General features: G+C 31.0%; 2 protein-coding genes across 2 annotated transcripts in view; one reads left to right on the top strand and one right to left on the bottom strand.

Annotated features, from left to right (window-relative positions):
• LOC108912723 (helicase SKI2W) overlaps positions 1 to 9326 on the top strand; it is a 17888-nt gene extending 8562 nt beyond the window's left edge. The window contains exons 8-12 of the mRNA XM_018718049.1: positions 1631 to 1858; positions 1944 to 2697; positions 6618 to 6808; positions 8868 to 9002; positions 9069 to 9326. Of these exons, the coding sequence (XP_018573565.1) occupies positions 1631 to 1858; positions 1944 to 2697; positions 6618 to 6808; positions 8868 to 9002; positions 9069 to 9281 (1521 nt within the window). The 3' untranslated portion in view covers positions 9282 to 9326. The remainder of the gene's footprint in view (positions 1 to 1630; positions 1859 to 1943; positions 2698 to 6617; positions 6809 to 8867; positions 9003 to 9068) is intronic.
• A 741-nt stretch (positions 9327 to 10067) lies between these two features.
• Positions 10068 to 16320, bottom strand: LOC108912715 (transmembrane protein 209). The gene is made up of 9 exons (XM_018718038.2): positions 16186 to 16320; positions 15989 to 16132; positions 15639 to 15817; positions 15456 to 15584; positions 15055 to 15405; positions 13228 to 13367; positions 12784 to 13110; positions 10697 to 10909; positions 10068 to 10503 (listed from the first exon to the last, which is right to left on the bottom strand). Exons 1-9 carry the CDS (start codon positions 16197 to 16199, stop codon positions 10375 to 10377), a joined length of 1626 nt encoding a protein of 541 aa, XP_018573554.1. The 5' UTR covers positions 16200 to 16320; the 3' UTR covers positions 10068 to 10374.
• Between the last annotated feature and the right edge of the window lie 615 nt (positions 16321 to 16935).

The raw sequence follows: 16935 nt of genomic DNA, 5'->3' as shown, positions 1-16935 counted from the left end.
ATGAAATCTTATTGTTAGTTCATAATAAATATTGTTTATCAACCAATTGTGCTTTTTAATGAAATATTTGAATATTCCTACATATACATAAGTATTTATTATAATATTCCGTTTGTTCATAATTTTCGAGATGAAAAAAATAATAAAAAACGATATGGTGCTTTTTGAAAAAAAAAAAAAAATGTCACGCGACGGACTCGAACCATCGATCTCATTACTGTCAGTCCCGAACGCTACCAATTAGGCCACGCTCCCAGTTGAACAATGTGTCACTTCTAGTGGATTTAGCTGTCAGGTAAAACTTCAAAATCGATTATCTCGGTAATTTATGAACGTTGCGTCGAACTACTTCGAAAAATTCTTATTCAAGGTCCAAACTACACATACCATATATATCAAAAATTACAAAAATCCGACTACCTTACCTTCTCCTTGTGAGTTAGCATGTTTTCCAAGCTTAATTTGAGATAGCATGTTGTCCAACTGAAATTTGAGAAAGCATGTTTTCCAACCGAAATCTGAGATAGCATGTTTTCGTACTAAAGCGTCGATATGGTATATTTAAAAAAAAATTTACAACTAAAACTAAATCATTTAGCGCAACATTTGGCAACTATTAGTTTGCCATGAAAGCCTGGCTTGCTATAGTTTTATAAATGGCTACATTTTTCAAGAAAACATGTTGGGGATTTTTTAAAATAAAATACCACCTTAGAACAGTTTTACATTTCCTAAAATTGTTGTGCATCAAATTTGAAAAAAAAAATCTATTTATTATTTTCCTTTGCTCCAATAAACCTTGAAGAAGTGCAAAATAGTGCTGGTGGTGCACATCTAGCATGCCATGAAATCAAAAATAGAACACCATAAAATTATTTTGTGTCCCCCAAAATAATAATTGTGCCTTTGAAAAAAGTATATCATACCAATGTATTTAAAATAAAATGTAAAATAAAATTTTGTGGTGCCATGAAATCAAAAACTGTGGGACTATAATTGTATCTCAAAAAGATAGTTGTGTACCAAATTTGAAGAAAAAATGACTAGTGTTATTAAATGACAAATAGTTATGTCATTAATAGAAAATTTATATTGTTAATACTATTAATCATATTTGTAGTTCTTGTTTTATACTTGTTTACTGATAAAACATTTCAACCATCGCATTAGATAATACTTTTTCACGGCTAACATAAGGCCACTGTTATTAACTTCATGGCATCCTAGATGCACATCATAAAGTTTTATTTCACATTTTTTTTTAGTTTATAGGCATGTAGAAACATAACCAATAGATATTTTTTCTTCAAATTGGAGAACATAGAAAAATCTTGCAATGTTATTTTTTCAGTCCCCAACAAGTTTTCTAAAAAACACGACCATATAAAAAATCATAACGTACCATGCATTAGTGGCAATAGGAAACTAATAGTTGCTAAACGATGACCTCTCAGAGCCCTACCCTGAATAAATAGACCCTTTTGTTTCCAGTGGCATACTTTTATTTAATGGGGTATTAAAACAAAAAACAAGACTCACTGTATATTTATAAGAACGTTTTTCCCTCAAATGACGTAAAGAATCACTTTTATTATTGCAACATACTTTCAGTACAAATTGAAAATTGTAGGTGTTAAGTTTGCTTCGTGTCGAAAGCCTAACTGTAGAAGGAATGATGTCTCGAAGTTTTGGAGAAGCTGATCATCAGAAAAATATGTCCGAAATAAAAAAACAATTGGAACAAGTGGAACAGGAGTTGGAAGAGTTATCTAGACAACAAATAAGCAGTTACTTGCAGCCTTTGGTGAAATTCTACGAAAGAGTCAGTGCTTTCTTACAAATAAGAAAGGAAGTTATGGTATATATTATGTTTATACATAGTTGTCATTATGTTGTCATCTAGTGTTTCATCGGTTCAATAAAAACAGGATATTTTTTTTCAGAACAGTGTTATGTCATCTCCGAAGGTTCAAAAGACATTAACTCCTGGAAGAATTTTGGTGGTAACACATAAAAATCACATTAATAAACTGGCACTCCTATTGCAAGTTATTAGTCGATCTAAGCAGCTCCAATACAAAGTACTTGTTTTGACCAACTCAGCGGGTACAAAAACTGAAGAATTGAAAGATGATTTATGGTATTACATGTTAGGTGTGGCACAGGACAAGTTATTTCTACCTATAGGTACACCGGGGCATGAAATGCTTACCGTATCGCCACAGGACATATTTGAAATATCTGCCAAAACTTTAAAAATAAATACGGAATACATTATTCAAGATATAGAAAAAAGACAAATGGAACGCTTTAAAGATAACGAACCAGGTCAAACTTGTGTACAAGCTGTGCAGGAAGTTCACAAATTGACACTACTAGCCAATAGTACCACCAGTTCCACGAATAAATTGGAATACTTGCATTATACCACCGACATAAAGGTTAACGATCCAGAGTTATACAGGAATATACTGGAAATGTATAGTTTAAAAGATAAAATCATCGATCATCTTCCTAGCACACAGATACCCAATTTTGAGCAGCAATTTGCAACTGTTTTTACTAGAAAGTTTCTAGAAGAAAAAAAGAAGAACCTAGAATTTAAATTGTCTAATGCCAGTTTATTGCTTTACCCTGATTATGAAAACAGAATTGCCTTGTTGAAACAATTGAACTATGTTGATAATCAAAATAGGGGTAAGTGGTCATTGTATGAATACTCAAATTATATAAAATGTTAAAGGAATGGTTGCTTTCATCTATAAAATTACTTGACATTAGGGGGATGACATATGAGACATATCTACAAAGTAAGAGTACTGAGATGCTAATGCTCTTTGGTTTTTGTTTTTGACAGTTGGCAACACTGCATTCAAAGCCAAGGTGCTGGGTGCAAAACAGCGCTTATTTGTCAGTCAGTTGAGAACTGTTGTTGTAGTGGCATGTTGAAATGAGTGATGTTATTCTTAATCCCGCCAGTTGCGAGGTGAGGAGTGTAATCCGGTTTCTTTTTGCAAAGGGATTAGGATTAGGATTTTTTAATGAAATCAAAACTGTTTATGGAGATGGTATGATGATTCGTACTAATGTGGTGTCGTAAATTTAAGCTGGTAGAACAAATGTTCATGATGAACAAAGGAGTGGGCATCCGTCAATTATGACTGATGATGAACAACTGTTTCCACAAATCTCCAGATCTCTTCTGTAAAAATCATTACTGAAACATTTGATTGTCAGAAATTATGTATGATGTAGCTACCAAAATAGTTCACAGGAATTTCTTGAGCACTTCAAACTGGAAGGTGAACAGTTCCTTAACTGGCGATGAAACATAGTGGCCCACTGCACCCTTGAGACGAAAAGACAATCAATGCAATGGTGACATCCACCTTCACCATCAGCGAAAAAATTCAAAACCATTATTTTAACCCAAAAAATAATGTTTTGGGACTGTAAAGGGATTCTTCTCATTGACTTTTTGTCCTAGATGGCAACAATTAATACTGTGCGGTACTGTGAAACCCTGAAAACATAACGGAGTGTGATACAGAACAAAAGAAGGAGAATGTTAACTAAGGAAGTGTGTTTGTTGCATGATAATTCATGTCCTCACACAGCCAACACCACAAAGCAACTCATGGAATTTTTTGATTAGAACATCATCAACCACCCCACTCACAACCCTGACCTGGCACCTTCTGATTTTCATTTTTGCTCTTATCTAAAGGTGTTTACCAACGGGGCGGTCCACAATCCTTTGAAACAATTGGCCCCAAAAGCTGTGATTTTTTTTTTTTTCTTTGGCGAGGGTATCAGAAAGCTCATACCTCGGCTGACAAAGTGCATTGAGGTTGAAGGTAACTACATCAAAAAATAGTGTTTGATGTGCCTTTCTGGATATGTAAATATACTGTCATTTCGATTTTAAGAAAATTCAGTACTCTTACTTTGTGGATATGGCTCGTAGTTTTTATTGTCATGTTCAACACTATTATCTTATTAGGTGTCAATTTCAACATTTTTGGGAGTTTCTCTTAGATATCAAGAATTTAGTATTTGAGAAAAACTGCATCTCAATTTTAATTTTTTCTATTTGTAACAATGTTGATTTTTGTAAAGGTTTTTATTCCGTTTTTTGTGTAGAATCTATTGACGTGATAGATTTGTAAAGAAAATTTTCAACAAATTTCAAAAATGTGTTGCATTTAACACAATACAGTTTTGTATTATAACTGAAAACCGAAAGTTATAGAAATACATCACTGGATTTTATGCAAAAAAAGAAAAATCTAAAATGTTGGAAAAAATATTCAACATCAGAAAAAAACGACAAAGATCGAAAAATGCTCTATATCTGTTAAATAAACCATATTATCGATTGCTCTTCAATTTCTCTCTAAAATCAAGTGCAATACAACTTAATCTATCTCCTTGGGAAAAAAATAGGTAATATTAATTGAATTATGAGAACTGAATATGTTGATTTGTTTAATAGATAAAAGATATTTTTCATTGTGTTTAAGAAATAATTTTTCATTTTTGGCCATTTTTGATGTCAAATAACATTTTTTTATTGATGAAAATATTTTGATTAGGTTTGTTTAATCAGGTTTTTTAAAGAATATCGTGTGTGTCTAGAACTCACAAAAATAATGGATATAAGCTATATACAATTTTTTTTCTAAAATGCTTTATTGAGGAGTTCCGAAATTTTAAATATTGATTATTTACTCCACTTGGAAAAAAGATATACTACTCCTGTGATTTTCCTGTAATGTGTTCCATTTTTGAGTTGCTGGATATAAAAAATAACATTTCTGGTACCGCATTATTGTATGAAAAATCAAATTAGTCGAAAACAGAACATTAAGGCAAAATTACCGAAAAAGTAATATCTTTTCTTCCAAATATTAAGTATAATCAAAATTAAATTTTTATATAAAATTATAGGTATAGAAATTCAACTGAAAATAAGTGAATTATCACCTATATAATTTTTGACTGATTACTGCAAATTCCCTTCCATGCTAAGAAAAATGTAATTTCAAATTTTTCGAAAAAGTGCTTTATGTAATATTTAAAATTTTTTTTTTGGAACTTGAATATCCTGTGTCCCCCCAACAAAGTATTTTAGAAAAAAAAATATATATATACGATTCACTCGCCCATTATTTTTGTGTGTCCTTGCAGATTGTTGGTTCATTTTTTTCAAAATTCAATACTGAATTTTATACAAAAAAGAACAACAAAAAAATCATTAAATTTCAAAAATTTCTACAAATAAAAATATTAATTAATGACAAAGAATTGCCAAAAATGAAAAATACTTTATCTTTTAAACAAATCAGTTTTCTTTTATAGACTTTTTAAGTCTATTTCATTGGAAAATACAATAAAAACCTTGAAAATGTTAGAATTGACCCAAACTGTACAGAGTGGGTTAAATTTTACACTTTTGGTTTTATAGTATATTACGTAGTAAGTGTTGTAAAAAGCATTTTACGCACGAATGGAAAAGTTACGCACGACGCCGTGTAGCGGCGATTGCGTAATTCTATGAGTGCGTAAATGCATTACACCACGTATTACGTACTATACTTTACCTACGACCACTACTGTAAATACTTAAAAACACACCGTCTGCGATCAATGCAAGATTCCTATTACGTCGTACGGTAAAAAAATCGCACAGCTTGGTAAAAAAATCGTACAGTTTTTCTAGCAACCGCCTAGCTACGGTCAATACAAACAATATTGTATTGATCGTTGCTATTCGGTTGCTAGGAAAACTGTACGATTTTTTTACCGTACGTAATAGGAATATTACATTGATTGCAGACAGTGCGTTTTTAAGTATTTACAGTAGTGGTCGTAGGTAAAATGATATATATATATATACTTATCAAACATTTATATTTACGAGTACATAAATTTTTTTTGTAAATCAATTGTTTCTTGATACAATTCTGTATCCATGTTTTGTTCATCGATATATCAAATGGGAGACTTAATTGTACAGATTATGAAACAGTTGAACAATAAAAAAAATATGTTTGGCACTTATTCCTTGGGAGAATTTTTTCGTGTAAGGTTCAAAAATACAAAACACAGGTTTGTGTTATAGCAAAAAGCTGGAAGTTGTAGAAAAATATTGCATACATCGCTGGACTCTGGAAGTAAAACTCCTCTTTAAAAAAAATAAAATATTTTCATAAAGAAAAATTTTAGGGGTATAAATAAAATATGGTTTTTATATGGCAAAACTGAAAACCACTCTGCAGTTTTTAAACAAATCAAGATTTTTTTTTGCCATTGAATTTTTCTTGAAAATCGATATCGTGACATTTAAAATATTTTTTTTTATCTTTTCGTGTAATTGAAAAAACATCCCAAAAGTGTAGAATTTACCCCCCTCTACAATCCATATTCTTTTATTATAGCATCGTGTACACAATTGTAGTACCCTTGCTAAGCTGTGTGATCAAGCTGATTATGATTAAACAGCAGAGCTTAATATTTCATGACCAACATAATATTTTTCAAATGCATTATCCACTCCACAAATTAAATAACCGTTTCAGATTTAGTCATACAATGTTGAAAACTCAATTTTTCAGTGCAACTAAAAGGTCGAGTGGCTTGTGAAATGGGAATGAATGAACTTCTCATCACAGAATTAGTATTAAGAAATATTTTGACTAAATTAAAACCTGCCGAAGTGGCTTCTCTTTTGTCAGCCTTAGTTTTTAAAGTGAAGTCAAGATTTGAAGTTCTGGAGGACATTAACCTTACGTATGATTTAAAAAAGGTTAGTGATAATTATGAAAATTAGCTTGAATGTGTAGTTCACCAGTTCATAGTTTTTAAAACGTGTAATATACAGGGTGTTGTAATATTCTGACAAAATTTTACTGACTGATTTACTTTGACCAAAAATAAGGAAGGTTTTTTATAAATGTAGGCCCACAAATACTTTACTTTTGAGATACAGGGTGAAACATTTTATTGTTTTCTCTACAGATTACTGTTTAAGCTTCTAGTGTGATCTTTTTTGAAAGGACTTTTTTTTTTGTTATTCTAATGACGGTGATATTTCATCAAAATACGATAATATTTGATCACATTTTTTCCATGTGCTCCATCTACTAGAAAATGCAGAAAACAACGGTATACGTTGAGAAAATTTAATTCTTTGAATGATTTTAAACCAAAAAGGTTATATAAATTACTAAAATCCCTCTGAAGGCATTTGATATTTGACAAAACTTAACGTTATGATTTATCTAAGGAAAAGTAAAAAGTAAAGTGGTGGAGAAACCGGCACTTACATTCATTAAAACCCCCGGAAATTCAACGCTACTGAATATTTATCACTACTTCTAAACTCATTTTATTTAAAAAAAACAAACCATTTTCTTTTATTTATTTAATTTATTACTTTTTTTTAACTTGATTAACGTTACCAAGCAATCCATTAACCCTAACATAAGTTTAGAACTACTTGTTTCGCAAACAAAAAGTTGATATGATTTTTTTTCTAAATATTAGAAATTTAAATACAATGTAATCACGAAAAGTTGAAGAAATTACTTGGTGCAATTTTTTTCCCGCTCATACCTGTACATCATCTAACAAGAATACAAAATTTCATGCCACTGATTTTTTTGTCATAATTTCTACCTATTAAAAAATTATCATGAATTTTTTTTTTGAAATTCGAATAGTTTATATTTTCCATTTTATAGTATTTGGTAATGTTAATAAAAATAAAAAAAAAGTTAATGAAAATAAAAAGATAAAATGAAAGATATCCATTTCATTAGGAACACTCAGTACAATCGATTTCTGAGATTTTCTGTAAGACCGACTCCTGGTACCTCCGCAATATGTATTTATATCTGAATTTAATTGATTTTTACCTTTAATTTGATATGTCATATAGCATATATTTCACTATTCTACATCACATGTCTGCAGAGATCTTTTACAAATGGTAAATTTGTGTCTCAAACACAAAACTTTTTGGCTTAAAATCACTCAAAGAATCACCCCTTAAAATTTGTCAACATATTTAACTAACACTCTGTATTATAAACTTCTTTTATTTTAATTTTGTTAGACTTTATATCTGCAGTTGAGGTAACGTCACTCAAAAGGTTGAAAAAAAAAGGTGATTTTCGGGAATTTTCAAGGAAAAATGGATACAAGATATACTGTCAGGAACAAAAAGGCTTTATTATACATGTTTTGTTGTATCGCTGGAAGAGTTTTTTATTAACAGATGATCTTGAAACAAAAAAAATCAAAAATATTTTGATATACTAAAAGCTAAGGAACATCATAGGGAAATAAAAATATTAATAATTATTGATTTGTGGACATTAAAAAAAAGTATAGAAAAAAGAAAATGTTTGCATTAAATTATTAATAACATAAATTATTAATCAATCGAAAAAACCCTACGATGTTCCCTTATTGTGAAGATCTGTACAAAATTTCAAGTCGATTCATTGAAAACTTTTACTGCAGGGTTATGTTTCTGGCCATTTAAAAAAAGTAGTTTCTCGAAAAACACTTAAAAGTTTTGATCTGAAATTTAATCTGGACCCTGTAATAGTTAATTATCGCGCACATTTTCACAAGTTTACAATAAGCACTCCTGCAGCACGCTGCAAGTGATTTCGCTCCATCTCGACAAAGCTTGTGTTCTCGATTTTTCCACCTCCTAAATATTTTTTCCTTTATTCTTCACATAGTAAAGTATTGTTATTCAACAAATATTTATCAATTATTTACCCATTACGACTAGTAAACTGAATATTTTGTTATGCCAATTAATGTGCCACTTCTAGATATTAAATTTCTAGGGCATAGCGGAAATTAAAGAAGTGCACAACGAACTAGCCAATTTAGAGCTTAGTATGGGGATTCAAACAGACGAATTTCAGGAAGACTTAAATTTTGGCATGGTTCACGTTGTCTATGAATGGGCTTCGAACAAGGTAATTTTATCCGATCTATCCCCTCTATCCCCGAGAGAGACATATTTATGTTATTGATATTTATAGCCATTTGCGGATATTATGCAACTCACCGACATACAAGAGGGCATAATCGTAAGGTGTATTCAACAACTGAATGAAACTATCTGTGATGTTCGAGATGCAGCCAGAATCATAGGTGATCCTGAACTGCAAACCAAGATGGAAGAGGCTTCCACTGCTATTAAAAGGGACATAGTTTTTGCTGCCAGTCTATATACTCATGAAGAAAATCTGTGAGACTAATTTAATTTTTTTAAATTCTTATTAAAACTGTCAAGTAATTAACGTTTTTTATTCATATTGCTAATAGTTTTGCTAATATCAGTTGCTGTTTTTAATGCTTACTGCTCTGATGACTTTACCTTTTAGATAACGTCATATTCTTCTGTGTTGAAAAGTATGGAATATATTCATTATTTTCAAAAGTTTCATGACAATTCCTTGGCAACGTCGATGTGTCTTTCAGACATTTTTTAATGTACTGTCATTTCTTCCATGTCATATATTATATTTTTTTCAAATAGAACTATAATTTTTTATCAGACTCTTGCATAATTTTCTGAATTCAGCAACATGCAATTACAGTACCTGATTTATTTCAGTTTCAGAGATAAAAAATAAAAAGATGATTTGTAGAAATATGTAATAGTTCTAAATTGGATTGGTTCTTTATTTTTAACATTATTATAACAAAACTGTTGCCATTATCTTGTAAACAGAAAATAAATAGAAACGTGTTAAACCTTTCTCACCTTACATTTTTCAATATTTCTGGAGTTATTAATTTTATTTCGCTCGGATAATCAAATAGATTTTATACCAGGTGTTTCAGAGTTGAAATGCCAAAAGCCTAGGGGAGATTCTGCTCAGCAAAATATGTAAAAAAGTTCATGAACATGAAGCTGCAAGTGCTTCCTTTCCGAGATAGTAATTTTTATGATTTATTAAAACAATTATCATACATCAACTGGACCAATTAGATTTGATCCAGAATTTCCAGGGACATACCGAGTGAGCAAGTCGTTTTTTTTTTGTAGAAAAGAATACCACCTTGTAGTTTTTTTGCGGTTTTTATGTAATATTCAGATAAACATACTAATGGGTTTATCTGGAAAAAACGACTTGCTCGCTGGGTATGCCCCTGAAAAACAACAGTTGTTCCAACTAAGTAGTCCCCTCAGAATTTATGTTTTATATTTTATTTGATATTTTTTCTGGTTCTGTCTACAATAAATAATCAATCTGTTTCGGTATAGTGTTTATTTATTATTTCATTAAACAAATCGTAAAAAAAATAATTACAAGGTAGCTTAAAATAAAGTAATAGTAATTATTGGTCTATAACCCACAATATGTTGACGCCAGCTCTTCCTAAGTTTACTCTTCCAAGCATGCCATGTTCCATCTTATTGACGTGATAGATAAAAAATAGAATGCTGTGGAAGAGATTGTTGTAGCCCTAAAATAAATATATAAATTTTACTTTATTTACTCTACTAAAAAAAAAAAAATTCAATAGTTTTGAAGTTGTATTTTTTATAACAGATTTTTAACTTCTAACACCCCTATTTTATTATATTAATGTATTTTTTTTTTATTTTAAGGATCTTAAAGAGTTTATCTTATATACTTTTTAAATACAACATTCTTACCTTAACCATTTCGTAAACTTTTTCGCCGACAACTACCCTGTAGTGTGGAGGTTTTTCAGATACCTGCTGTATGAAGAGACTGTTCGGTGCCAAAGGTGGCATCTTATCAGTAGCCTTTATGTAGTGATGTCCACTGAAGGGTTTTGTGTCAGGCATATTTGGTAAGGGCATAAGTTGTGTGTCTAAGTAAGAGGCTAGTAAATGCATTACAACCTGTAAAATACAAGATTTTATAATAATAATTTAAATATAAAAATTTAAAAAATTGAAAAGTACCCAGTTATTTTTAGATTCACAAGGAGAAGGTAAGGTAGTCGGATTTTTGTAATTTTTGATATTTATGGTACGTGTAGTTTGGACCTTGAATAAGACTTTTCCGAAGTAGTTCGACGCAACGTTCATAAATTACCGAGATAATCGATTTTGAAGTTTTACCTGGCAGCTAAATCCACTAGATGTGACACATTCTTCAACTGGGAGTGTGGCCTAATTGGTAGCGTTCGGGACTGACAGTTATGAGATCGCTGGTTCGAGTTCGTCGTGACATTTTTTTTTTTTTTTCAAAACGCACCATATGGTTTTTTATTATTTTTTTCATCTCGATAATTATGAACAAACATAATATTATAATAAATACTTATGTATAAGTAGGAATATTCTTCAAATATTTCATTAAAATGCACAATTGGTTGATAAACAATATTTATTATGAATTAACATAAGATTTCATTAAACAAAAAAACAAACAAAGTCAGGTAGGATATTCTTTTATTTTATATTTATGTTAGTATTTGACATTTTACACAGTGTGGCACGAGCCAGAATGGTAGCTATCATAAAAAATGGGATGTAGAAATTTTTTAAGCATCTAGCTTCCTTTCTATTTCTTTTTCTGGTCTCGAAAATTATGAACAAACGAAATATTATGAGAACTGTATGTAGGAATATTCTTCAAGTGTTTAATTAACTTTTTGAGCTAGGTTGTGTGGGTCATCCACCGTGTTTAAAAAAACCGCTTACAAAACACACCTGCTCGGGCATAAAAAGTTTCGGTAAATTTCACAAAGGGTAGAGAAGCATCGAAACTGTGTGATGAAAGAACAATCTTTCAAAATGTTAACGAAATTTGCTTCAACGTCGATATTTTGAAAACAAAATGCGCCTGTAAAAACATAACATTTACGCGACATACTAGATGCTTAAAAAATTTCCGCTTCCCATGTTTCTATGATAACTATCATTCTGGCTTATGCCATACTGCATAAAATGTCAAATACTAAAAATAAAATAAAAAACCTACCTACCTGACCTCGTTTGTTTTTTTTTTAAGAAACTTTATTGATAATAATAAATATTGTTTATCAACCAATTGTGCATTTTAATGAAATATTTGAAGAATATTCCTACATATACATAAGTATTTATTATAATATTTCGTTTGTTCATAATTTTCGAGATGAAAAAAATAATAAAAAACCATATGGTGCGTTTTGGAAAAAAAAAAATCATGCAACGGACTCGAACCACAGATCTTGTGATTGTCAGTCCCGTACGCTACCAATTAGGCCACACTCCCAGTTGAAGAATGTGTCACATCTAGTGGATTTAGCTGTCAGTAAAACTTCAAAATCGATTAACTCGGTAATTTATGAACGTTGCGTCGAACTACTTCGGAAAATTCTTATTCAAGGTCCAAACTACACATACCATAAATATCAAAAATTACAAAAATCCGACTACCTTACCTTCTCCTTGTCAGATAATTTTATACAGAGCAAACTTCGTTATTGTTAGTTTAAGTATAACTGAATATACTGAATTTTTTTATAGCTGAAAAATAGGGGCGACACAAAAATAGAAATATATCTTAAAAACTTTCCTTGTAAAACTGCTAGAAGGGATAAAACAAAAATAAAAACCTACAGACTAATAAAATGAAATCGGAAGTTGCAATCCAAGAAAAACAAAATTTTAGGCAAAAGAAGAAATGCTAAAAATGAAAGAAAAAGTGCTTGCTGTTGAAGAAAATTGTTGCTACTAATCTCAATTCCTCAAAGTTTATATTAATCATAGTATAATTCACGTACTGCACAATCTGTTGGCAACGAGTCATCCCAATCTTTTCCATTGTAACTGCTACCTCCATTCCATTTAAATTCACTCATACATCCACCCCTGGCAAGTTCTCTAATCCTCTTTTCTAAGTATTCTTGATTTGTTGTGACTTCCAAAAATGGGATTAAAGTTGCTAACGATGGAATAAACTGTGCTATGGGCACCATTTGAGCAGTTTTACGTAGTCTGTCCAGGCCGACTCTACCAATTTTTATGTCCGTCAAACCGTGCTTCTCCAGAGAATCATTGATCCGATCAAATTCTTCAACCAACCTTTCAAGTATCGTCTGCGATATCCACTGTGAATTATTTACATAACTGAATTGGTAAAAAAAAACAAAAACTATACTGTAGAATAAATAACTGGACATAGTTACTTACATTAAGAAATAAATTATTTTAAAATTACTACATACTTTTCTTAAGTTCTCGTTCCACTGTGTCAAAGCCACACTGTCTACGTTAATCCTAGTCCATACTTCTAGTGCCGTTACTTGGGCGGGGCTAGATGTCTTGTCTTCTACTTTACTACTTGGACTACTAGTTGCTGTCCTAGCTAAAAAAATATGTCTAATATTTTGAAAAATCTTTGTACTAGTTTGGAACTTTTCCAAAATTGGATACCTTGAATGACACAAAATTACACTTAATATTTAATAATTCATTTACCTCAAAAATAGTACATCCTAGTAACTAACATGTAGCATGTATATAGCAAGAATACATTTTTGTTAAAACATTTAGCACTGTCATGATGGCAAGTCAAATTTGAAGTAGCTTGGAAGAAAAAATTGGGAGCAAATTATCTCATCCATCTAGGTTTGCCAAATTTAGAAAGTTGAAGTCATAAAGGAAAATATAGACAAATGTGCCACAGGCAAAAATTTGGTATTTTTCAAAGTCAAGCTTTAAATTAGTAAAGTTAAGAACTCGATTTATCAAAAACTTTTTTGGATAATTGAAATTATTTAAATACTTTGTAAAACAAGTTTATTCTGCATAAAAAGTAATTCATCTTAGAAATACATAGGTACTTCAAAAAAAATAAAATAAAATAGAAAATGAAGATTAAAGAAAAATGTTTAATTTAATAAACAATGAAATAGAACAATGAAACAAAACAAACTTATTCAACATACTTACCTAATAAGCTTAAAGAAAAATAAAAGATAAAACTAATATAATTCGATTATAATTCTTAATTCAAGTATTTTTAGCCTTCTTGTTTTAAATTATTTTGTTTCTATTTGTGTCTTCTCAGTTACATTATGTTGTCATGCTGCTAGATAAATTTATTATGGTTAAAGTTTGCCGAAAAGCGGAAGTTTTGGAATGTCCTGCATGAGCTACTGTTGCTAGGGAAGGCTCCCGCTTAGATCTGGAGAATAGGTAATCCTACATTCATCCCCAAAATTCCCCGTTACATGTAAGAACCTGTAGCATATGCATACATTTGTGGGCAATCAAATGCTACAAGCTGCAGGCCGAATTTAAATGAGTACAATTTAGTCATTTTCTTTTTTTTTTTAAACGAAAATAATTCATTATTCATTTCATGAAAAGCAATACTTATTTACTATTCTCAAACAAGGATAAGGTAAGAAAAATATATTTAAAATAAGAGCTCCATTCCCACAAAAGAATGTTTTCTACGAAGACAAAGATTTTAACCATTTAATAGCTAAACTATTTATGATTTTTTGATTAACAATAACTTTATGTTATTACACCTGGTTATTTTCAAGGGCAATGAAGGACGAACAAAAAATAAAAAAATGAGCCGACATATTTTTAAATATATCATTCTTCTCTATAATAGCACCGGCACTTAATTTGATTCCAAATAATGCAGAGACAACTTGGTAGACAACAACTGCAAGTAGAAGTTTATGTTAAAATTCCATATTAACTATTATTTTCAATAAACTTTATAAGTATTGAACCTTCTTATTTTAACACCAATTTTCTGAACAGTGTTGAAATTTTAAATGCTTACATTACTTAAATTTTACTTTAATATTTTTCATTGTTTTGACCATGAAAATTATAAGAAAATGTTCCAAACCAAAACAAAAAACAGTAAATTACTTAAAAAAAATGTTTGGAATTTTTTGCAAATAAAAGAAACATTCCCATAGCACATATATCTAAAAACAACTAGTAAATATTTCAATAAGTGGGATTAAATTAATATAGAAATTTTCATTAAATATTTAATATGATAAAATAAATAAAGAACTTACTTGGGGAAGGAGTGGACAATTGATATTGACATTTTTTTAAAAATGATGACATATCCTTTGCAGTCTTTGAAACAGGATGGCTCCAAAATGAACTCAGTAGATTAGAAGACTGATGGGTTTTATTTGTTACTTTATCCACTTTCTGCGACTCTTCATGTTCCTTCAAATATTTTTGAAGAGAATTTTCATCTTTAATGAATTCTAAGGAAGAAGTATCACGGAATGAGAGTTTTGCTGGTGAAGGCTGTTTAGAGAAAGATTTGGGGGAAGTTTTATTGGAAAACTTAGATACGTTTACATCTGGTGTCCCTTTCAAGTAATTCCAAGAGGACGACATAGAGTAATTCATACCTAAAATAAATCAATAATAAAATTTTTCAACAGAATATTTGTCAACTTACTTTCATTTTGTGAAATGTTTGACTTCCAACTTAAGGCGCTTAAATTCATTGGTGTACTTGAATAAGATGTTACGGGACTGTCATCTGTAGTACTTTTAATTGATGTTTCGATTATTCTATAACTAGGATCTACAAAATACAAGTAAATAATTTATCAAAATGGATCATACTGCTGTTTCCAACCTGAATCTTTTATTCCAAGTAATTTCTTTTGCTCCAATGTAATGGCAATTGGTTCCGAACGCACAAGAGATGATTTAATAATTTTATAAAGATAATATAAAATATTGATTGTTAATATAAGAATCAATATATATTCTAAATAGTGGTAATAACTTAAATACAACGGACATGTTTGAGACCTGAAAATGCACATTGTAAATTTTATTTATAAAATATGCCCCTTATTCCTTATTCCAATATTAGAACTTGGCAGGTGAAGTACTCAATAATTTTTTTATTATAAGGAATTAAGCCAAATAAATTATATATCAATAAATGAACAACAGTTGTAAATTAGTAATTTAACATACAGGTCAAAAAGTAGAAGTGATAAAAGTCCAAAATTTATAGTGCCCCATGTGAAACTTTTCCGTAAGTTTCGTCGTTTCTGATTTACTATCATACTTCGCTCCAAAATGGGTAAGCCTGTCCCTCGAAGAATAGTATTATTTGGTCTAAAAAATGATTTTATGTAGAAAATATCTCATTGTTAGTTATCATTACTTACGTTTGATAATCCATAACTTAAGGGTTAATTAATTTTAAAAAATAAAATTAATCATTACTTATTTGAAAATGAAAAAATGTATAAAATGTTTAAATTTCTATGCATATTCTAACCTAAAAACCCCATCAGTTCCCGCAACCCACAATCATAAAATAAATAAACCGGAATGGCAAATAAAAAATTGGGCGTTTTGAATTATAAGCAGTGTTCCAATCGCTGATCCTAAAGATCATTCGATCACGTCAGTGGACAACTTAAAGCATATACTGCATAGACCACCTAGACTCAATGATTTGGGATCGAGGGGGATTATCCCTCTTTATCCTGCCTCATCTCGTGTAGGCCTGGACAGCCTTCGTAGGTGGGCCCCATCCGTCGTCTACCCCGACCGCGCGCCATTATTCTATGGCTAGAAATTGGCCTCAATGATTTGGGATCGAGGGGGATTATCCCTCTTTATCCTGCCTCATCTCGTGTAGGCCTGGACAGCCTTCGTAGGTGGGCCCCATCCGTCGTCTACCCCGACCGCAAATGCGGCCGGTGTAGGCGCTTTGTGGGACCTCCTTTTGTCCTGGCTGGGCCCCGCCGGCTAGGGCCCTTTCTTCTGGCGCTCTTCTTGCTTCGCCGGCTCGTCTGTGTAAACCCCGGGGGTAGTGTCATGTTTATGTGTGGTATGGTTGGGTAGGGTAGTGCGGCTATGCAGCCTGGGATGCGCTTTGCTAAGGTGGCCCTTAGGCTAGCGCGGGAGGG

The sequence above is a fragment of the Anoplophora glabripennis genome, unplaced genomic scaffold (assembly GCF_000390285.2).
Source record: "Anoplophora glabripennis isolate ALB-LARVAE unplaced genomic scaffold, Agla_2.0 scaffold879, whole genome shotgun sequence".
NCBI lineage: Eukaryota > Metazoa > Arthropoda > Insecta > Coleoptera > Cerambycidae > Anoplophora > Anoplophora glabripennis.
Note: the sequence above shows the minus strand (reverse complement) of the source record. Positions and strands in the feature narration are given on the sequence as shown.

Bases quoted from the DNA above. Each gene is read 5' to 3' on its own strand.
- LOC108912715 (XM_018718038.2), bottom strand. The intron at 15,818-15,988 runs GTATGTTAAATT...GTGCATTTTCAG, and splicing joins TCACTTCTACTTTTTGACCT to GTCTCAAACATGTCCGTTGT. The intron at 15,406-15,455 runs GTAAGTTGACAA...GATTTATTTTAG, and splicing joins AAACATTTCACAAAATGAAA to GTATGAATTACTCTATGTCG.